The sequence below is a fragment of the Macrosteles quadrilineatus genome, unplaced genomic scaffold, assembly GCF_028750875.1.
Source record: "Macrosteles quadrilineatus isolate MER2022 unplaced genomic scaffold, UCM_ALF_1.0 Scaffold_6__1_contigs__length_79288215, whole genome shotgun sequence".
NCBI classification, from domain to species: domain Eukaryota; kingdom Metazoa; phylum Arthropoda; class Insecta; order Hemiptera; family Cicadellidae; genus Macrosteles; species Macrosteles quadrilineatus.
The window spans coordinates 4,577,619-4,602,707 of record NW_026542599.1 but is presented as its reverse complement, the minus strand read 5'-3'; the positions used below and the strand labels follow the sequence as shown (position 1 = coordinate 4,602,707).

The following is a 25,089-nucleotide window of genomic DNA, read 5'->3' as shown; positions in this document are numbered from 1 at the left end:
CTAATAATACTATAATACTATAACAACCCCGAGATTTAATTAAATGCTTAGTGATACTGAAGGTGCAATTTACTAATTCATTACAGCATTTTAAACAGATGATGGCTACCAAGCTTAGTTTTAGCTCTACCTCTGGTACTATTTAAATATATAGTAGATATTCAACTACACTAATACGAGACAGCCTGCAAAGTAAATTTCCCTTCTATCAGCGGTAAAATTTAAATATTTATTAGATACATGATAACATGTTCACCAGAATATAGGTAAATATTTAGCACAACTTCGGGTACTATTTAATCATTTGGTAGTTATGAATAATCAAAAAGAGTGGGCAGGCTAGAATGCATATTTAAAAAGGAGCAAGCGAGTTTTTTTATTTAGAAAAAACAGTATCATTATTGTAGTATTCAAATAATCCTAGAAACATGGTATATTTAGTTATATTGAACGTACCTTTGAGATACTCACAACGGAACGCTTGGTAGACTTGCACGAGATATAATTTTAGTACATTCTGAGCGTACAAATTAAATATTCAGTAGATACAAAAAAATACATCAGAATGCAGGTTGAAATGTATATTTTCCATAGTGTCAGAGATATCTTGCCTTAGACAATATTACAACGTTGCTAGGGAAATACGAAGTTTTATTTTAAGCAATACCTCGGATCCATTCAATATTTAATATACACAACAGAGCAGGAGAGAGACGACTAAGTACATTTAAATGCAACTACTATGAAATGAATCATTATTTTTATACAGTAATTTAATAACAGACACAAATCCGTTAATATTCTAACATTTCACAACCTTTCAAACCTGTTGCAAACAACAGGTTAACGTTTTGCAGACAACAGGTTATACAGGGGGTGGTATACAATACAGGTCGTCATACCATTCACGATCGACGTCTGGTCGCACCTGCGCGTAGGTGTGTTGCTGCGACGTCTCGACGCCGGCGCCAGTAGCCCGCGAGTGGCCGTGAAGTTCATAACAACAGCGTCGCAGTCTAGGATACTGTCTACAGGTATAAACAGCAATGCACCCAACACTGACCCCTGTGGCACACCAAACTCGCACCAGTCAATACAATGCACGAACAAAAATATTTTTTGAAACGTCGCATTGATTTAAATTTTTTGCACACGTAATTTTTGTTAATGTGAATTAGGTAATGGTTTTGAAAAGTTGGGGATTTAATAGGCAATGTTATGGGCAAAGGGACGAGTTGTTAAAAAAACATTTTTAGGGGTGGGGGTTGCACTCGAACAGGTCTGGGCCCAATGATCTACAGGTGGCCTGGTGCACCGCTCTGCTCGTTACTTACCCCAGCTCAGGTCCCTGTCTTATTTCTTGTGACCTCAGTGCACCAAGTATATTACTCAACAGTTGTTTTACTCAGTACTCTGAGTTTTTATAATCTGAAATCTTTACTTGTAAATTTTACTGACCTACATTATTTTATAGAATATATTTTATAGGTATTATTTGGCCCTCAATTTATTGATCCACCGTAGTGGTGCAATCAATAATAAAATTGATAAAACCGTCTGTTTGATTACAGTTTTTTAAGAAACGTTAAAAACAAATTTTTAACTGCTACTGATTATGTATGCATTTATTTTACTGTTTAAACACTTTTAAAAATTTGAATGTAAATTAAAAACTGTATTGGCATTGATGATGAATGCATTATTGTTTTACAGCAAATTAGTGTCTATACAAAATATTAGTAGCTGATACAAAATAGGATTAAAGAATTAGGTATGATACAACAATCTCTTCCTAAATTTCCAATCCTAAATTGCTAAATATCCAAGAATAAAAAGTAGGCATCGATTTTGTTTCATAAAATTGACTTTTAATTGTGCCTAACATTGCTCTAGGTAAACTATTTTTTTGTAAGAAAGTTTATTTCAGCACTTTTTATTCTTATGACTTATATTTTATTTGATCCTGAGTTTTGAGTATATCTATTTAGGCGTTGAATTTAATTAATTTGTAAATAGGGGTTAAAATATCTAAAATATGAAGGTGAAAACTCACCTTTTTTATAAAAAAACTTTATAAAAAACCTTTTGAATCGTCTGAATTTATTTTGCATTATATAAAAATAAAACCTGGTATAGTACCTGATGGATTTAAATAAAAGTATTTAAGAAATTTCGCACTTTTGGGTTTTTTGTGTAAATATGCCTTTACATAAGACCTGTTCATTTGTATCAAAACTGCTCTTAGTTGTATTAACAATGCACTAGACCATTTTATAAATGGAATAAAAAGTTGTTAGGTTTGTGGGTTTAGTATGTATAGTAACAATTAACTAGAACAAAGGCTTCATATTATTAAGCTGTAAAATATTAATCACTAGAAAAAGTAGGAGCAGGGAGCGGATATTTGCTAACAATATATAATCTGTAGAATAATATTTATTTTCCATTTATGTAGCTTTACGATTCATTAATCAAATATAATTTGTAATGATCATAAAAATCTAAAAATATCGTTTACATTACACTGTTTAAATAAGAAACCACGTGACCAAAAGTCACACAATTTATTGATAGTATTGTAAATCCGATAAAAATGATAGAGTTCGGAAAATTTAAAAGCTTGCTTAGTATTTAACACTTCACTAAAGTTGTCTTATTTATTAATAAATCTGATACGTACATCCAGTATCCAGTGGTCTAGGTAGTAACTTTTCATTAATATAACTTGATTTTTCACAATAATTCGTTGCGATAGAGTTATGTTAAAATTCTTATTATGTTAATTCTTATTATGTTAATTCTTAGTTATGTTAAAAGGCTTACTAATAAAATAAGTCTAAAACTAAAACATTTGTTTATAAAAATAAAAATGATTTAAACTAATTAAAGCATATAAGTCATGATTTTCAAAAGTTGAGACATTACTTCTAAAACTAAATCTAATGTATTATTTTATAGCATAAAAAAATTATACACTGGCATTAAAGTTGTACATTACCTTATCACCTTTGTATTTTCATATTGAAAGTCTTGGCTATAGGTCGATTTATTTGATTTAGGAAGCCATCCTGAAATACAAAAAGCTTTATAATAGGTATTGATTTTAGATTTTTTTAAAGAGTTTTATATAGTGAGAGATTTATTTATAACGATAGTCAGGGATCATTATTGCAAATTAATTGTATCCAAAAACACAGAATCGATTTTTTCAGAAGAATCATTGGAAATCTTTTGCTTATAAGTTTTTCGTGTAGTTATGTCGAAATCATAAACTTGCTTTACAGTTCAAAATCTTATCCGTTCAATAATTAAGGTAAAAATAGTAATAATAAGAATAAAATTTATTTAAAATGTCTCGATAGCTACAGAAATATTTTCTGAAACATTACTTATGCTATTGGTTGATATATAAAACACTAGGTTCCGAAATGGTTAGACCTTTGTATCAAATCAAGAAGCTATAAAAGGAACAAAATTAAGTAATAAAGATAAGTTACAAAATAAGTTATAAATAGGCCTATACTGTAGTTAAAAGGGATCAAATCAATTGAAAACGCTGTCTTCAGAGTGGCATTGAATAATGATTGACTAAATTCTTATTTGACGAGATAACTGGAATTGTTATTTATATTGGAACAAACGATCAAAAGGATTGTCTCAAAAAACCTGCCCGGATTTTCGTATTACAGTGCTCCATCGTCACAAAGAACCTTTTCAAGTAATATATTTTACAATAGCTGTACCTGCGTCATCCTCTGTAGTAAAAATCTCTTTGAAATTTGCAACCCTGTTTTGTTTACATACACAACGCGAACAATTATGACGTAGGTAAGTTTTTTCAATGTAACAAAGCCTCATTATTTTTTGAATGAATGTCTTGAACAATAGTCTTATCTCTTGATCTTGTTTACAATGAACTGTCGTCTTAACAAGGTAAGAAAGCCTAAGGATACAAGCTAGGCTTAGTGTTATGAATATGATATTCTCAACCCCAGTGAAACTGAACACGTGTCAACTCTTTTTTAATTTGTTTGTGGGCTTACGGATGAAATAAAACATTTATTGTGGATCATTTCTATAAATATTTTCTGTTGCATCCATTTGTGAAATAGTTATCTGGTATAATCATTTACTCAAAACATTAACTTAAGGTAAAGCCTGAACAATAATTTAAAGGAGAGGATTTTTTATTATAGTGTTTTGTACAGTTCTTAGTTGGTTTATAGTTTAGTATTATGGGTGATGCAGATAACAATGATCATAAGCCATATCTAACCACTGACCCACACATTCCTGGATATATGATTTTCAGGTAAAATATTTAAAATAGAAAAATATCGCTGCACAATCTCGTAGCATGTTTGTTTTATTGTCTTTTTATTTTATTTTACATTTCAACATTCCGGGGCCAGATTACTATATAATACACAACGATTTCGAATTCTAACTTAGTTATTTTACAATAAACTATTGTTTGAGATGGCATGCAATAACGAAAGATTTAATTTGCAAATCTTATTTTATTTTGTAGTGTACTTTCAAGCCTAAATTGTACTTGATTACATTCCGTTGCACGCGTGCACTTTTTTTGTATTATTTGTTGTGCAAGCAGTCATGAAATTAATTTCTATATTAATTATTGAGTATTTATACGACAGTAAATATATGTAAATCACTTTTAATTTTTATTATTTTTAACAGTTTAATACTACTTATCAAAACATATGAAACCTAGGAACTTGCAACTTAGTACTAGTACGCTAGTACTAAGGTTTGTTCTATGTTTTGATACACTAAAACAAATAAAACGATCGGGAAAATCACTCTACATATGTTAAACAAGCAATTAAAAAGTGATATGTAAATTTAGGACAAATGAGTTATTCAATATTTGTTTTGCCTTATGCTATTTCTAACAAACCTAATTAGTTTGATTACATTTTTACATCTCTAATAAGGGCTCAATTTACACTAGTCTTTAGATATACGGGTTTAATTATTAGAACACTTATGTAACATCAACACATTTTATGTTGTTCAAGATGAGCATTGATGAAATTTGAAACTGAGTTTAAGCCCAGTGGGTTTGTTAAATAGTAATTTTGGTACGTGTGTCAAAAAGTTTTTAATCTGTATAAAGCAGATAAGACCAAAAATGTAGAATTTAGTTCTACATTAACAATATTATTGAAATTAAATGAGATGTAGTTGTGCCGTGGTCTATATATCAGAGAAAAGAGGATTTTTATTTTAACTGTTAATTTTCTACAAAAATAAATAAAATCTAACAAAAAACCACTAAGTGGTAACACTTTCCCCGCCAAGTCAGCAATCCAAAAAAGTTAATAAATCATTACTTTTTCCGCCAAGAAAAACAATGTAATGTATGTAAGTTTGGCAACTTGGCGGCAGACTTTTGCTCGATCCCTTTAAAAAATACCATAAAACTAGTTTCATTGAGCAAGTATCCCTCCCATTGGTACATTGCTAGGTGAGAGCTTATTTTACAAAATTTGACCTTATTTGTGCCACATTTCATAAATTATACTTAGTTGGACTAATTAATTAGAGAAGTTGATTTGTGAAATTATCCACGAACGTAACTTAAATGAAAAAAACCAAGCAAAAGTCTGCCGCCAAGTTGCCAAACTTACATACATTACATTGTTTTTCTTGGCGGAAAAAGTAATGATTTATTAACTTTTTTGGATTGCTGACTTGGCGGGGAAAGTGTTACCACTTAGTGGTTTTTTGTTAGATTTTATTTTGTAGTGTACTTTCAAGCCTAAATTGTACTTGATTACATTCCGTTGCACGCGTGCACTTTTTTTGTATTATTTGTTGTGCAAGCAGTCATGAAATTAATTTCTATATTAATTATTGAGTATTTATACGACAGTAAATATATGTAAATCACTTTTAATTTTTATTAGCATTTATTTCTTGACCTTTCTCATGTTACCACATGGTTAAACTTATAAAATCTTTCTGCATTTTTCTGTCAGCTTTTTGAATGTCCTGAGATAACATAAAAGAAGCGTCATCTGCATACAACATACATATATGTTCTCCTACATTGTAATATTGTAGGTAGAGAATATCAATCGACAGGTACATCAATGGCCCTAATAGACTACCTTGCGGTGCCCCATACCTCAAGATTTTGTTCCTCTCACTATGCACTTTTAATTCTTACCTTTAATTTATATTATTTGTAAGGTTAAGAAATTAGTCTTTTATTTGTCCTGCGTACACTGTACATAGCGATAGCAATCAATTATGTCGTGCTTTAAATTATCAAACGCCTTACTTGAGCTCTTTTCCTTTGCAAAGGGGCTCATTACGACATCTGTAAAATCTAAAAGTAGCTAGTTTGTTAATTTCTTCCTCTGATATACCCCCCCCCATGGTGGCATACTCGTATTTTTAAATCTTTCTAGGTGAACAGTCAAATTATTTGCAGTATATTGCTCCAATAACTTACTTATACAATTGTAAAAAGTTAGCTGGTAAAATAGATTTTGGACGGTAGTTTAGAACAAAATAATGGATTAAAATTCACTTTGAACAATTTAAAAAAATCACACGTACACCAATTATATTTTCGTTAACATATTAAACTGCAGAAAACTCTTTTTACGTAGTTTCTAATTATCACATAATTACATTTATCTTTCCTTATCAATAATTTATCTAGTTATGTAGAGTTACCTGCAATATTCAATCTCTGTCCCCAACTTTAGCCTTTAAGTTTCATCATGAAATGTTTAAAGGGTTCATCACTTTGAAAACGTTAACATTGACAAAGCACTTAGAAAAGAGATTACGTAAAAGTTAAAGCTTCTGTGTCTCTAATCAATCAGGTTTTTCTTTATAAACTTTAGACAATCCTGTAACGAGTCGTTTTTATGTAGTTAAATTATTGTTAGAGTAGACGATTTATCTAATAGTTTTTCGAATGACTTATTTAGTAATTTTCTCTTTCCAACAACACAATAAGGTGTGTTTTTAAAAATATATTTCTCAAAGAAATATAAACAAATGTCTGTAGTTTGAAGTCATGCCAGGATACAGTTGCAATATACAAAATACCCTTTTAAGGTTAAACTTAAAAGTCAAATATCAAATTTCATATAGTTTTTAAATTTTAACTGCATTCAATCATAAATAAAGTAATTAATTTTTATATTTGTATCAATAAATATATTCAATTTTTATAAATATTTGTGTTAATAAAAATTTTTATTATTGTTTTTAATTTCGATTTGCATTTTTTTACTAAATTCATTCGATAATAAACTAGTAGGCCTACTACAAAAGGAATTCGTTACATACATGTACATAAACCAGTATAACGCTAATAAATGATATTCATAAGTTTGTTCAATACATGTACTTTTCTTTAGTCCTGAACATATATAAATAAAAATAAATTATATCAATCTGACTATACATAATATATATATATATATATATGTATATATATAATGGTTTAGTTTTCAATTATATGTTTCTTAATTATACGTATTTAACACGTATCATCGAACACGAAACTTGTAATCTCTTTTAGAAATAACCCCAATTAACAACAACTGTGTAACTATATATTTTTACACAACAAAGTCTCATTACTTTTTTAAAGAGAGTCGTGAACAATAGTCTTATTTGTAGATCTTGTTTACAACGGATTGTTGTCTTAACAAGACAAGAAGCCCCACAGAGCCAAGCAAGGCTTAGTGTTATAGATATGAAATTCCTCTCACAGACCTTAGGGGTAATTCAAATAATTGGTAGTTGTATCCGTTAATAAATAATTGTATTCTAATAATATATTGCATGTAAGTAGGTGAAACCCGTCAAAATCGATGGTTAGTGTTGAGTTTTAAAGCAAAAATTATTGAACTATCAATCGATAATAAATGACTCAATATTTGCTAACAACTGGGGTTCATAGTGAGTGCTTCAGGTACGTCTGATTATAATAATCAATTATGGCTCAGATGAAAGCTGGTACTTAACTGATGATACATTTAATTTGCTAACAACATTATGAAAACTTTTTGGGTAGAATAGCCGAACGTACTCGGAAAATAAATCCAATATTTTTTAATAATATCGGATTATAAGCGAAGTCATTTTAGTTCTAACACGTCTATTAAAAGAGATGTATATTATTTTCCTTGTTCCTTATCAATACATTAGGGAATCCTAAATTGTCTAAATAAAGAAGGCTTATGCCTGAACGGAGAAGAATAACATCAATCAAAGTTATTATCTTGGGATTAAAAAATACAGCTAAATACAACTTAATGTATCAGAAATAGAAATAGACCTATACAAATTGTTTAGAGTATAGCACATTATTCTTGTCATAATATCATATTGCCACAATATATACCTATATTGCAAAATGCATATAGATCCCTACGAAAAAAGTGATCAAATTCAACATTTTTCAAATTTTATAATATTATTGAATTATCTAAAAACAAGACTTTGCGAACTTCATGTTTGCTAACCAACTTACGCTTTGAAAATTTTTCTTTATAATCTACTACGATTGCGATTAAACTAATGCTCATAAGTTTATCTCTTTGGAACCTATTTTGCTAAAATCTTATTCAAAGAGAGCACATAAAGGACTATTGGTGTCTTCCTCGTACTGTATATGGAAATTTACAAGCTTACAGAGGAATTTAATGGTTTTTTTATATATGCGAAAGTAACCAGCTTTGCGTAAGTCAACAAATAGCAGCTAAAATATGTACTCGAATTCAAGTTGTTAAGTCCACCAAATTTTAAAAACGGTACTACTAACACAATGATTTTAAGTGTTATCGACAATATTCATCATTGATCATTTTAACATGGCCAATATTATTAAAAATAATCTTTAAAACCCCGTATGAATAAATAATTCATTTTAGTTAGTACACTATAAGGTTATGTGCTGAGATAAACAAGGAGTAATTAACAATTCTGGTCTCATAACCTCTAATCTTGTTAACAATGTTATGACAGAATTCACAGCTTGTTGTTCAAGTTTAGTTATTACTTAGCATTACATAAATCACGTAAGTATAATGACAACGATTAACATTTCTATTTTGTGATTAAAACAACAACATTTTAAAAAAATATTTTTTATTTTAAAACTTAGTAGTTGATTTTATGTCACTGGTTCTAGAATATATACATATAACAAAAGAGACATAACATGTTAGCTTTACATTTATTTGAAATATATTGTAATCTGTGATAAGGGGTCGTTATAGCATTTTATGTACTTTTCTTAAGTGGCTAAGTATAATTTCAACGTAACATAACATCCTAGGACGTTTTATTCCAGTCTGGACCGTTTTACTTATTGCCTTATTCTCTGAGGATCGTGGGACTAGCACATAGCTAAAATCCAATAGTGATTGGCCGAACTTGAACCCGTTACTTCAACCAGATAGCGCTAATTTACCATATATAATTTGTTTATGTGTTATGTTCATATTTTGTTTGAATATCGTAGTTTTTTTACATTATGTAAAGTCAAGAGAAAACAATACATATGTCTCTAATGTGTACTAATATGTATCACCAACATGTCTCTAAGGATACTAAATTTTAAGTTTCATGACAAATCTCAAAGGCATTTTAGATTACGTATAATTTGATCAAAAGCTATTCGTTCCGATTTACTTGAAGCTATTTGACAACTTACATTAATATTTTGTTTACACAGATTAGTAACAATATTTTGTGTGCATACACAATCTTCCAGCTCACCAAAGTAAAAACAAGATTAACCTTCTAATGCCAACACCATGTTCATGCTGACAGCGTAACCTGTTTTTACCCTAGTTTCCTACCACTTTGTTAAATTATGTGTTGACCTACTGAAAACTTGCAGAAAGCCCGAGTTAAATATGCCAATCTGTAAAATATTCGGAGACAATAAACTTAGTAACGTTAAGTCTATTGCTGTAAATAAATTACGCTGTGTTACTGTATATGATTTGTAAACAAAAGGAAAGATCTTTTCTAAATTTGTTATTACTTAAACACATCTAATCATAAATACAAATTTTTTATTTGTATATAATATACTCTAAACATATCTGTTAAGCTAACATTATTTAATTGTATTGTTCAGGATAAAGTATTGATTAGGATAAATGAAATGTTTGCACTATTAGTTATCTTCCCAAAATTTTACATTCCAAGTTACATAATTATTCTATATACAACCATTTAAAAACTGTTTGTCAACTGTATTTTGGAGATACCTGACAGAATAGAGGCCAGTTTAAGAGTGATGGTAAGAGATCAGTTAATAATTAATATATGGAAAACTGTGCTCATAACTTAACAAGCTCAATTACTCATTTGTATACCAACATAATATCGAACACAGACAAATAATATACTACCATGTATTTGATGCAAAATCTAAATGATTGGTTAAATTCAGAAGTCATCAAATTATCTATATCTAGCCTATTATATCTTTCCTAATTAATTTATGGAAATTTTTATTTTTAATATCATATATATATATATATATATATATATATATATATAATATATATTTAATATATATATATAATATATATTTGATTTTTAATATACTGATAAACTTTAATATACTACAATATGCAATAATAATATTAATATACTAACAATATTTTGTTTGTTACAGAGACGGTAGCGATAAAGAACCAGAAATGAAAAAGTAAGTTGATAGTTTTGTCATCAAACCATTGTAATAAAAGTCATTTGTGTAAATTGACAATCCGTTAAAGAGAACTTAACAGTCCAAATGATTGGTGTTTAATGAGTTGTTTAGTTATAGGATTAGTTCATATGCTATTACTGATTGCTGGCCCGTTTAGAGAAAAACACAAACAACAGGAATTTTCCTGTAACTTGCTCAAAACATTAACTTCACTTCAGTCCTAAATAATACCAAAATTTCTCAAACCACTTACTGTAGATATTTTGTGTATATTCATTTATTTACTGGTTATATATTGTATTATTTATTGCACGTCACAATTTATTTGTTTTTATTTTATTATTTTTAAATTTTTGTTTTTAATTTTAAGTTTTTATAAAATTTTTTCTTATACATTTATTTTTATTACATAGTTATTGATGAATGTATCAAACACTGTAATTGTTTTCATGTAATTGTATTTCGAAAATGTAATGATTTGAGAGAAAAGTCAAAACAGTATGACATTTATATGTAAATATTGCATATTACGTATAATATTAATGTATATTATATAACATAAATTATGACAGAATTCATTATTAAGAAAAAAATTAATTTGTTGTTACTTATTTGAGTTTGATTCGCATCTTGTTGTGAAAATCAAGTTAGGTTACTTTACGTTTATATTTTATATTTCTGTTTTTCTACACCATTTAAATTTATCCAGTTTTTAAAAGGCTATCTAAAGTCCGATTTTCGATAGCATGATTAATTTATAGACCAATGACAGATGAGTTGTTAATAAAGCTACAAACTTCTGCTGCAGTTTTCAGACTTAGAGTCAAATTGAAGATTTTCTCCAAGGTTTATTTGGTGTTTTAACCATTAGCAACTAAGTATTTGGAACAAATAATTAATAAGTTTAAAAAAATAAATTATTGTCCTGGTTGAAACAGGCCTACTTAAAACAGAGTAAGCCTATTTAAAATTATAAATATTGGAAAAAACATTATTCATAAACAACTATCTCGGATTTTCACATACTAATTTTCCTTGAATTTAAAATTTCTATATAAGTATGATAATGGCAATTTGAATTTAAAACCTTATATATTAACCGTAAAAGTGAAACTGTGTTAAAGAAAGTGTAGCCTTGTATATTTCTGACATTTAACTAGTTACCATGGCAACCTAATGTTATTTGTTTGTTTTGCCCTTGTTTTTACACTTTCGCCAAAGGTTTGGACAAAATAGTCTCTAGATATCATAGTGTTAAATTATATTGAATGTTTGGTAGATGCCTTTGAAATTTTAAATCACATCTTGAATAGTCAAAGAATAGAATAGATGGAAGATTCTTTGTTAGTAAGTCTGGGAAAATGAAAAAAAAAAATTAATGAAAATCATAAATAAAGTTTACGGCGAATTATATGAATGTTAGTTTAAAATATGAACCTACAGTAACAAAAAATACAATTTAAGAAAATAACGTTTATTAAAAAACTTAGTGAAACAATGTCAATATCTTAATAACAAAGTATCAGTAATTTATTATTAATATGTCTTGATTATTATTGTATATTTCAATATAATTATGAAAACCCTAGATACGCTTTCAAATATTGTCAAATGTAAAATAGTTTTACTCAAATCACTCTTCCTCCCACTTTTGAGAACTTTTCTTACACCTTTTAAAAGCTACATATACGGTGTACCTTTTTGCACGCTCACTGTACACCAGAAAACAATTACACTTGAAAAACGATTTAAATATTCCTAAACCTGATGCTTTAAGGAAGCGACATTTTGAGAATTTTACAAGGAAAATTCAACCTAGATTTCTTCGGTTACACAATTGATGCTCTATGAATAAAAATCCGTAACACATAGGCCTATACAAGTTTTGCTGTATTTAAGGTTTTCGTCTTCTTTTTTTTGGATTTCTTAGTTAGACACCCAATCTTGGAAGTTTAATTTATGATTTTAATCAAAAATCAACATTTTTAAATATATATAAATAATATTGAGAAAAATACAACATATCCAATTGTAACCTGTGACATAGACTATAGGAAAATCTATAGCAAATCTCTTTCTATTAATAGGTTTTCTAATGTAAAATTCAAAATTCCCAAATGTATAAGTAATCTTTTGGAGGCGTATTAAAACTTTAATTAAGTTTAAGCTTGATAACTCTTTCGTGAGAGTCATTTTTGTCCTCTTGTTTTGATCTGTGCAATATGATTAATTTTACGCATATTTTGTTAAAAGAGTAATTTTTATAGTTTTTACTAAATTGTGTTGTATTTTCAATGAAACTGGAATTTTGTTGATGTTTTAAGGCGATGGATCGGTCTAAGCTCTTGTTAGTTATATATAAGTGTTTTCAATGATAGTAAAATAATTTATTTACGTTAATCAGTTGAATGCCTTTAACCAAGGTGGAAAAATTTAACCTGTTTAACAAAAAAAAAGTTAACCTAGCTATTTAGCTCGTATAGTATGTCTAAATCATTATCTTCGTCATTTTATAATTTTTCAATCCTATTTAAAAACTAAAAGCTGCTGAACTAAGTGTGACAAAGAACATGAGTTGAATTAGCGCTAACTTCAGGGGTGGTAACATGGCATTGTGTAAGGTAAGTGGGTAAGTGGGACGACACATCAGCGCCATCTGTTACCATAGCAACACAATGTCATTTGGCTGATTGTTTACGCTAGTAAAAAGTAACCTTTTTGTAGTAGAGATAGCAAAACCAATATCAGACTTTTAGGAATCAGGTTGTGAACAAAGAAAGTTAACAGCAGTTGTTTTATAATTTTCCACTAGTGTACCTGTTGCTCGAATTCGAGCAATTGGAAAGTATTACAGGCGTTATTTTAAAACGAATAACAGTCTTAACTTTCGGAAACTTTAAAATATTCCACTCAACGTTTATGGAGATACTAAAGATTTATAGAACTAATCGATATTATCAACATTTCTTGTGAATGTCTTATAATTTTTTTAAAGATGATCTTGTTTTTTAGTGTTTTCTACAAAGGTTGCCTACTCATAGTCGCTTTAGATTGTCCATAATAACTATTATAAATAAAAAAAAACATTATTTCTATTTATTCTACTCGGTGGTGTTTTATGGCTTTCCTATGTTTCCATCGCTTTTGAATCGGCTCTTTCAATGATTGATCAAGAAATGCAGCACATTTATAATTCAGGTTTCTTTTTAGTATATCAAATTATCAAGGCTTTCTCCCTTTTTTCCATTGTAATATTTACGCCAACCCAAATTAAAATACTTAATATTTCATTTCAACCAAGTAAGGTCAGTTTGCAAATCTACACACCTAGACGAAAAGTTTGGTATATAATATGTGGGGTTGAATCTTAAAACAAAATGCCTTATTGTTTTCAAAGTTTCATTTTGCGTATTAATAATACAGGGTTATTACAAATGATGTTCATGATTTCATACATACATGAAATATAGTTTTATTTGTTATACAAAGAAATAAAATGGTTACAACTTTTGAAAAACTCAAAAAGTTTTGACACAGATACACAGAACTGTAAATGCTTGATACGGGAACCCCTTGTGCTACGACAGATGTCAATAATGTAGTCAAGCTCTTGCTAGACTTTGAAAAGTGTGTCTAGGTCTATTGTTTTGATAGCATTGGTAATCCGTTGCTGGATCTCAAGTATGCTTGATAATGGTGGTGTGTACGCCTTATCTTTGATGTATCCCCACAAGAAAAAAATCAGGGGGTGATGTCCGGAGATCTTGTAGGCCAGTTCAGGGGTGTGTCATTATTCGGACCACCGAGCTCGTTCCATATCACAGGCAGCACATTGTTAAGTTCAGCCCTACTACAAGTAACATTCAAATGCAGCCATTTCTCTTAAATTTCAAGTGTCACTTGCCAATATAGTGGTTACTAGGAGGATAATCGTTAAACCTGGTTCTAAAGTGTCGTTGCACACTAATAACAGATTGGTTAATGTAATATTCCAACTGGCAAAAAGCTTTCCTACCTTCAAATTCAGCCATTACACAACACTTACAACAATTGACTTGACAAACAGCTGATATGCACCCAAACCAATGTAAATGAAACTTTATGAGTTTTTCTTTCCAATGGTACCAATTAAAATAGTCTTGAAACAAATTAACCCAGTAAAATTTATAATCAAAATCAGGAACATCATTTGTAATAACCCTGTCCCAAATTGTAATTGTTCTGTCCTGTTGTAATTGTATACAGACTGTCCCAAAAGTCCCGGACCGGTTTAATATTTTCTAAACGACAACAGATAAATCAATAAGATTTTGCACATCAACACCACACTTAAAAATCTACTTTTTTAAGGAACTATCAATTTTCTGTCATATCATGGGGACGTCCCACGAGGAGTCAGAAGGAAATCTTAAATAGGAGCATAGGTCAGTATGCACATCAATTTAAAGGGCTTAGCTAGCAGAGTTCAATGCCGGAAACCGCGCCTCGAAAGGACCACCCGTTAAAAAATGGCGGCCGTTCAAAGATTTCTTGAACCTGCCATTTTGAATCTTTGAACGACTGCCATTTTTTACTCAGGCGTTCTTTTGAGCTTGAATTTACGGCATTGTAATCTACTAGTGAAGACCTTTAATTTGATGTGCATATCGACCTATTCTTACGTAAAAAATTTTTTTCCGATTCCTAGGGCTGTGCCCCCAAATGCAAATTAAATGAATCTTTGAACCACTGTCATTCTTGACTTGGTTGTCCGTTTGAGTTCAAATTTGCAGCATTATATTCTGCTAGTAAAGCCCTTTAATTTGATGTACATGTCAACCGATGCTTCTATTTAAGATTTCCTTCTGACTTCTTGCGGGACGTCCCCATGATGTGACAGAAAATTTATATTTCCATAAAAAAGTAGATTTTTAGGTGTAATGTTGATGTACCAAATCTTATTGATTTATCTGTTGTCGTTTAGAAAATAATTAATCGGTCCGGGACTTTTGGGACAGTCTGTAGATTATTATAGATTGTATTACAGTATCTATAATAATATGTTATAGGTCGTATGATCTATAATAATGTAAAATTATAAAACTACTTTTATATTACACTTTTTTACAATAAAAACAACTTTTATTGTAAACATTTAAGAATTTGTTTTAATTCATTGCTTGATTGTAATCACTTGTAACTAAGCTTTGTTATTTAGAGGTTCTAAAATATTTAACGGTAGGGTCCGGAATTTTTTTATAACATTTACATATCAAGTTCTAGTGGTTTTTGAATTCGGTTGGATTTTATGAACTCGATTAACGATTAACTAATTAAAATCGTCAGGATTTACATTCTTAAGCTAACAGATTAATGTACTCTGTTCATATTTTTATGAAAGAAACGTAATCTTTAAAGCGGATCTTTTTATAAAAAAAATAAAAATTATAAATTGAAACAACCTTTGCGTATCCAGTTATTTAATGTAATTACATACAAGGTTCGTGGTTTTAGGAGAAAATGATTGAAAAACTGATATTTTCTGGGAGATTTTCTCATCTAGACCTTACCTCATTGAAGTATGCGATTGAAAGGTGTGTGGCATACGGGTTTTTGAAAAGTTCGTGATCCTTATTATTTTATACGTATATACAAACGATTTCTAGTAATGTAAGCACTTGGCGTTAACAGTCTTTAATAAACATTTCTGTGACATTTTCGTTAACTTTTATATTGTACTCAATTTGTTTTAAACAATGCTCAGGGTGAGAATAAGTGTGATGTTTCATATACAACTTGGCTGCACTATATTATAGGATTCAATACGTTTTTTTACACTATGATTGAATCAAAACATTACAACGGTATACATAACGTATTATATTATAGCCCTTACAGACTTTAAAGAATATACAAATATTTCCCATTTCAAAATTATGTGTTTTTGGATGTACTGAATACCTTAAAAACCTTTTACAGAGTTTATATTCCAGTTATACTAGTTCAGTAAAATAATATTAAAGCATACAGTTATTTACAAAAAACAAATGTAAATGGATACGTCTATTGTTGAGTCGCAAAGTTGGTTGTGCAGAAGTAAGAACACATTTTAGTGCTCTATAAAACGAAAGACTTAATAAAACAATACTCAAGGAGTTATGGTCCAGTTAATATTAGATAAGGAAGTGAACTGTTTCCTTAGCACACTTCCCAGCAAGGAATTTGTTTCTATTAAACACTCTTCTGTGAAATAGAACTCATATTTTGTCAGCACAATTTTCTTTGAGGCAAGTTATTAAAAGTGTCATACATAGCAAGTTCCGCTACTCCAAAATTTGTACAGTTGACAAAAAAATTGGGAAAGATCTTACTGAGCGGATTTAAGTGAAGTATGTTGCTTTAGACTTCAATTCAATATTTTATAACCCCCACAAATTTTGATTAACACATTTCTGAAATATTTAACAAGGTTGTTTTGACAATCAGCAAATAGGTTGGTAAAGAAACAAATTTGACAATTTGATGAACTTGACAATGCATATGCAATTTAAAAATAACGTATTTTTGAAATGTTTATACATTATACTTGCCTGTTCTGTTGCCTTAGTAGTTAAAAAATAGCAACGTAAACAAAGAATCGTTGTATGTGTTTATAAACAAGTCAATATATGACCTAAAAAGAGTACAAAGATAACAAGATTAAGTAGCCATTGATCAAAGAATACGTAGAAGATATTATAGGCCTGGATTTTATTGGATGTTTGAAAATATTCGTTCAGATGTAGACCAAAGCATGTAGGTGAATGCAACTCACTCTCAAAACACGTATAGGCCATTTCTATAAAAAACGTGAAAAGTAAAAAAAAAATAGTATATCTATAAATTGAGGGGATGTTTTCGATGTTTTCCATTTCTTACGTAATACGAAACAATTACGTTCAATCACTCATCCAGCCATCAATATTGGAATTCCAAATTACATTTCAGAGAATTTTCAATTTTTGTGTGAAAAAGGCACAAGGAATATTCGTTCTGGCACGTCCACGTCGCGCGTTTCTCATCACAGAACAACTGTTTGGGCCTATAACTCTTCATCAAGTTCACCTCAATAAAGAGACCTAGTCCATTTCAAACTTCTTTAAATATAACTCTTTACACTTTGTACACTTTCATACTTAATTTACTTAACACCTACAGTATTGCAGACTGTTGGATTTGTAAAACCACAAGCTATGGAGGTGCCAGACTTACTAGTCACAGATTTATGTTATATTGTAAGCTTACAAAGTAAACTTTAAGTTCAAGGACCTCAAGCACAATGTGGGTAAAACAGTGGAGGAAAGTTTAGTTTGTGAACAATGTATAAAGAGAATGAAGTGGCGAGATAGGCGGCCTTAGGCTTTTAAAACACACAAGAGCTATTATTACAATTACCTCATTTATCATGGATGATTTCTTAAAAACTAAACACAGTGAAAAGGTAGGTGGATTTTGAATATAGGCTGAGTAAACTTTTCTTTCTCGTAGGTTGGTCACTTACAACAAACTTCATCGCTAATAATATTGAAAAATCTATATCTAAAGTGATACACTAGATTACTACTTAAAATCAACATGAGGAAAACACTAGACATATACTATAAGCAATTTATACTATAAAAGGGCATAAAAACGATTAGTAATAGTGTTATAGAATCATTACTCTTAGAAAGAAAAAAATACAAAAAAATAAATTTGGAATAGGATTGAAACAATGCGTGGAGGTAATTTTATAGCTACCATAGGTATCTTTGACTTTTTTCCACCTTGATAAATTGAATCTCCTTACTAATGACTTATAACACAGTATCTTTATCCAGATCTAATCAATACAGTGTATATTTGTTGTTAACTAACTAGAGATCGTTCGGTGGTAGAAAATTTGACCAAAAATATGTAATGTACAGACTTCTCTATTTTCACCCCACGCTCTAAATAAATCATGTGATTGGAAATTCTTCCATTTGTTTAGATTGTCTGTATTCATTTTGTTGTTATTTCGTCCTCAGCATGGCAAACCATATTCCATAATGCCCATATTATTTTTTGAAATTTCAAATACATTCTTTGTCCTTATTTTTCAGCATATTTTAATCCATAAAGAGATTCTACGCATCTACAGGAAAATATATTTCTAACAGTATGTATAGATTTTCCCTGCGATGGACACGAGCTGAGAGAAAAGGTCTAAAAGAAACATGCCTGCCTATTAATGCACGGATAATTCTCAGTAATGCTATATTTGTTTATGAGTTGGTAAAAATTAAACACAGATATTATTGTTTACTGAGTGATACACCTCATGACACTCGATAAGGCGTAATACCCTCGATCGAACAAACAAATCGAAGAACACTAGACGAAAAACAAATTTTCCTTACAAAATAACAAACCATAAGTCTCGTGTTGGAGCACTGTTTTATTGAAGCTACATTTATCACATTTTAGAAGCTGTTCTCATTTATTTGTTGCAGTTAAATAAATGCTTTTTATTTTTGAAGTAGAATTATGAAAACTCACAGATGCTAAACATCAAATTTTTCCCTTCACCTTTTTTTTTTTACTTACTTTTCAACTTAATTAAATAAGTTGTTGTCTATTGTCATAGCTGTAGGATATCAATTCATGCTCTTTAGGAGCTGCATATGGTAAGGATATTCCTAAATGATTTCTAAAATATTTCATTATGTTAACATTTTATAATTTTACAATCTGAATATTTTACTCATCCTTCTAGTTTCTTACAATGAACACCTATTATCTTTTTGAATTCTTCAAGTTTAATAGCTTTCTATAAATCTATATACCACCATCCTTATTTTTGTAAAAACACATTTTAGTCTTTTAGTGTTTGTCTACATTCACGTGGTTGTAGGCCCCCGCACCATTCCCCTGCACCATTATTTGTAAAGAGATCGAAAAAAACACATGTGTATGGTATTTATAATGCTAATTAGATGTACAACACGTAGAATTTTTTTCACCGAATGGTTGTAGGATTTAATCATACAAAATATGCTAAATAGCACAATCTAAATCGAGCTATACATAATACACATACTATAAACGTCTATGTTATATGTTAATGAAATACTTGTCGTTGATTTGACGAGTTGTCTAGATTTACATTAATAGACAATACATAATGATCTATAAGGAGTTGAAAATGATGAGATTTTATGTCCTAACCTAAATAGATATGAGGTGATGTGTCATTGGTGCATTTAGATACGATGTTGCTACAACAATAAAATAATACTTCACTACAAGGTCGCCAATATCCCAGACATTGCAGAAAACTTTATGTTCACGTTCATGTCAACAAGATCTGAGAAATGTGACATAGATAGACATTGAATAATGTATGATTTCTACTGTATTTGTTTGCGGAAAGATTTTATGTTTGTTTGCTGTTTGTTGCAGAAAGATGTGATGTTGCTACGATAGCGGAATGGCACTGCTCTACAGGTTTGTCAAGATCCCGGACCGCGCAGACACTGATGTGTTCACGTTCATAGTTACTAAATCTATGAGGCATGACCTAGTTAAGCGTAATATAATGTATGTGTGCTGTTTGTTGCAGAAAGATGTGATGTTGCTACGATAGCGGAATGGCACTGCTCTACAGGTTTGTCAAGATCCCGGACCGCGCAGACACTCATGTGTTCACGTTCATAGTTACTAAATCAGTCACGCGTGACCTGGAAAGAGATATCACATCCAAGGTCAGTTGAATAGTTCCAAATACATACCTGTATGGATGTCTAAAGGCTTTATAGCTTTTACCCAACCCGCCATGTTAAACTTCCCTATCCCAAGCGTAATGTAAATAATTTCTTTACTTCACCGAGTTTCAAAAACTCACTCGGTGTAGTAATAAAACCCCATTCAAATAACATTGAGTGCTCAACTTAATTAAATATACCTCCATGGAGCCAACGACTTTCAACGCTAGAAATCAGATGTGCACTTGAATGTTATTGTTATGCCTTACAGTATTTTCCTAACCTAGCTTTTGTGTGTAAAAGAATTTTGCTGTTAGGATGATTGAAATGGATAATGAAAAATATTGTACGTAACCCTCTGTATTTTGTCGGGTCAAGTAAAATTTTGTACGTTACACGTTACACAAGAGCGATTTTACATCACTTAGGTGAATTATGCAACTCGCTTCCGATGTTACTCAAAGAATGTTACTCAGTAACAATCCCGACCAACTGTTGAGTTTGTGTGTGGTGATGGGTAAAGCTACAAACCACACTTGTGGTCCAATTTGAGGAAATTTGGCATATCTTTGCATATAAATACCCATTACGAGATAAGCCCTACTTGTTAAGAAAATTGCTCATTCCATTAAAACTACAAAAATCCATGTTCAGGTTTTTTTCATTTTCTGATTATTTTGATTTTTAGCGGTGATTTTCCCGTAGAAAAATGAATACTCAAAAAACTACTAGACAAATTTGTACTAACATCTAGTATGTTTTTGTCATTTTAACTCTAAACAAAATGGTACAGCCCCAATTGCTGTAAAATTACAGTTCAAAACTCTTTGCAAAGTTTTCGATTTTACGCATACCCATAGTACTCATTCCCACCGCTTAAGGGTTGTTGTAAGCGGATAGGATAAACTAAGTGTCAGATTGATGATGCCGTTTATTTTAACAGGAATTCTCCTGCGGTCATCAAAGATGGGCGATCACATTTTCCCGCACAGACAAAGTGCTGGGCGTGTACCTGGTATGGAGAAGCACCTCAGACGCCATGAGAGTGTATGTAGACTTCACCTTCACCCTTCTAAACAGAGATCACTTCAGCTACAATGAGGCGTTCTCCGGAAAACAGGTGGATGTTATATGAATTCATTTGATTGGTTTGGGTGTTTTCTTTCTGTTGTTAGAAAGATAATTGGGAGAATTATCATTTAAACAACTCAATAAGAAATGGAATAATCTGTATGAGAGTTGGCATATAAAAAAAGTGTAATGTACATTCCGACGTATAGTTTACAGCTAAAAAAGGTGTCAAGAGCATTATAACATCGTATAGATTCCTTTATCAGCAAGTTGCAAAGTTTATAGCTACGTTGTTAAGTTATAACTTAAAATGAAGGAACTTGCCAACTTTATCTAGCATACTCTATGCATTAATTTTATATCTATACATGTTATGGCTATAAATCTGCACTGTCTTATTCAAATTCAAGAAATATCAGCCTTAATTATACTATTGACATACCACTAAGTATGGTATTACAATAATTTTTGTGTTAATTATAAATTATCTAGGTTATTTGGTGAAAAAGCTATGAAAGATATCTTATACACTTTTGAATATGGACAAACTGTTAATGATTAGATAAAAAAAAAACACGGAGCTTAGCAAAGGATGAATATTAAATTAATAAAAAATGACATACGCCTTTTATTCAATATAAACTGAATCCAGTGACCAAGGACTGGACCCAATTTCTAAAGAGATTTTATAACCATAAAAAGCTTTTGCATTTTCAATAGTTGTTTAGCCCCTGAATAATTGTATTATGGTTAAAGTGGTTTGCAATACCTACATATAGTAATCCTTAGTTGCTGTACTAGACATTAGTTTATGTTCTTACTCTGAGCCAGCAGCTGGTCTACAAGTCAAGTAGTCACTTAATTTGAAAGTAGTCAAAAAGACCCAACTTCACTGTCACGTTCACTTTTGTCAATGTGCCATAGTTTATCTCGTGTTTCATGTAAAAGTATGTCCGTTTATGTTCCCATGACTCATGTGTATGGTAAATATTGAACTCTTTTGGCTACCATAAATTAGGTGACTGACACCTTGTAGGCCTGGCCTGATGATGGTTCCGACCAAAATCTGGAGCTAGTTGCCACTACAGCATTAAGGATTAGTATAACATGCAGGTATTGTATCACAGTAACAAAATATTTTTTGATCGATGACTGTTCCTTAAATAGTTGAACACTGACTACCCGGCTATTAATATACAGCCTATTTATTTAAATAGGAAGAGGAAGAGTTTTGTTCATCTTACAAGAATGTACCACAGATAAGTTAAAATTTTCACCCTTGTTTTCAGGTCAAGTTTACGACAGAATGTCCGGCGCAGGGTAACCGCAACTACATCGCCGTCAGTGAACTCTACGTCCGCAACTTTGCCGACCACAACGGCGAGTTCCAGCTGGAGTTGAGCATGGGTCATGTCAGAACTATGTTCGACACAGACTTCCGCGTTCCCAGCAGCATCTTCGGCCACCACTTGCCGCGTAATCACCACCAAAACCCCGCCAAAAACCCACCCCAGACCAACAAGATGGAGACCACTTACTTCACTTATGGTGGTTTTGATTGGAACCTCGCGCTCTACCCTAATGGAATAAAGGATATCCATGGTAGGTAATTTTCTAAGATACTTATCGGTGTTTTTTTTTTTTTAGGTAATAGGCCTACAGGGGTTTTGCAATTTTGATAAAGCTAGTGGTATAACAATTTACCTAGATTTGTATATCATCATCATAATTATCAACATTATTATTTGTGATTATAAATAGTTTTGGTTAAAAAACCTTATATGACTTTTGATTGTAAACTCATTTTCTATATTGAAATTTTGACTTAAGCGTTTTAAGAAATTATGAAATTTTCAAAATATTGGTAGTCATGGATATGGAGACATTTAAAAGAACATGTAATCGATTTTAGGTTAACTCATTTTTTTATAAAGATAACATTGAACACAAGATTAGTTGTTCAGGGTTTTAAATATTTCCGTAGCAATATGTGGTAGTAATAATAAATGCACTGACATCTTCTTGATCAGCATGAAACGTGTTATTAAAATGCCTAAGAAAACAAAAATATATCCGTCGATCAACACTTGTATATATTTAAACTTATACTGTTTACTCACAAAACGGTAAATACATAACAGATGGTAAGTGGTGATCGATTTCGATTGGACACCCCAATCATCATCAGACCCATTAAGCGAATCCCGTGATAGGCCTGGTGATGATTGGAATGTCCTATCGAAATCGATCACCACTTACCATCTTTTATACATATTTACCGTATTTTGAGTCAACATTATAAGTAAGTGTAAATATATTATTACAGTGTTGTTATTAGACGTATATCTTTTTGTTTTTATACAATAATATCAGAAGATTGGGTTTTTCATTGGTTCAATGATGAATTAGTGCATTTGTACATATATATAACATTAAAAAAAACTGGTTTTCAATCGTTAAACCCACCTTATTAACCATTTGGATCGGTTATACAACAATGACCACCTTAAAACAGTGGAATTCTCAAAACAACAGAACACAATAATTCTTAAAGCTAAATAATTGTCTACATTATTTTAGTTAACATTTTATAACTTGAAACTATTTGCTTTAGATAAAAGATTACCACCTTTAATCCAATACAATTTGCTCTATAGTAAAAGGTATTAAACACCTAAAACACTTAAAGAAAATTCGAAGACACGGTTTTTAAACATCATTCCAGATGGTTGATTTATAATTTCCGATTAAAGAACTATCACGTCCATCGTATTTGTAAAATGATACCCGAAAACTTTAGTTCATCATATGCAAGTTAAAACAGAGAAACACGAATACCAACAGCATGGCGTGGTTTGAGTAATTGTGTACTGATTGCAGCGCGATTTAGTGGTGGATAAGCGTAGCGATTAAAACACCGTTGTAATGATGGTGATATCGGAATCCTTCTGTGTCGATCGATATATCGATAGAGCATCACACAATCGGTCATACTTCAACCGTAACGAAAACTATTTTATTTATACTTTTATTGCAATATAAACATAAATGTGTCGATTGATACTATTGGAACCCTACAATCGGTCGATATATATCGATATATATCGGAGCTGTATATATCGATAGGAGGATAACAGTTAGTTGGTCATTCAAAAAGTGTATTATATACACTTTTATTTATATTTCTAATGCAATATAAAACATTTATTGATTGATTGTTACTTTCGGAATCCTAAAAATCGTTGTTATGTGAATATATTCACCGTTTGCGACGTTATACCTTCACAAAATTCATGCATAATTATTTTTTATTTACTTGAGCTACTTCAGTTAATCTTGCGGTTCAACCAATAATAACAGTATTAAGATCAAATTCAAACCTATTTTCTTTTGTTATTTTGTTACATGTTTTAGTAAAAATCTAAAATCGTAAATTTAATTTTACAGAGCTTATGTTTATTCTGTATAAATATCGTCTGTACATAAAAAATTATGTCAGGCTCTTTCCAATCATAAAGAATAATAGAATGAGAGCTTATGACATTACAA

The 25,089-nt window shown here is 30.6% G+C and overlaps 1 protein-coding gene across 2 annotated transcripts in view; it reads left to right on the top strand.

Moving 5' to 3' along the window:
- The window catches only part of LOC128997017 (uncharacterized), a 93,393-nt gene that overhangs the window by 54,988 nt on the left and 13,316 nt on the right, over positions 1-25,089 (top strand). Inside the window, exons 1-5 of one of the 2 annotated variants that reach the window (XM_054422594.1) lie at positions 1,015-1,034; positions 10,691-10,723; positions 20,328-20,469; positions 21,413-21,589; positions 22,830-23,142. The exons of the other annotated variant lie outside the window; for it this stretch is intronic. Of the exons in view, the coding sequence (XP_054278569.1) occupies positions 20,356-20,469; positions 21,413-21,589; positions 22,830-23,142 (604 nt within the window). The 5' untranslated portion in view covers positions 1,015-1,034; positions 10,691-10,723; positions 20,328-20,355. Of the gene's footprint in view, positions 1-1,014; positions 1,035-10,690; positions 10,724-20,327; positions 20,470-21,412; positions 21,590-22,829; positions 23,143-25,089 lie in introns of those variants that run through there. 2 annotated transcript variants of the gene reach the window in all.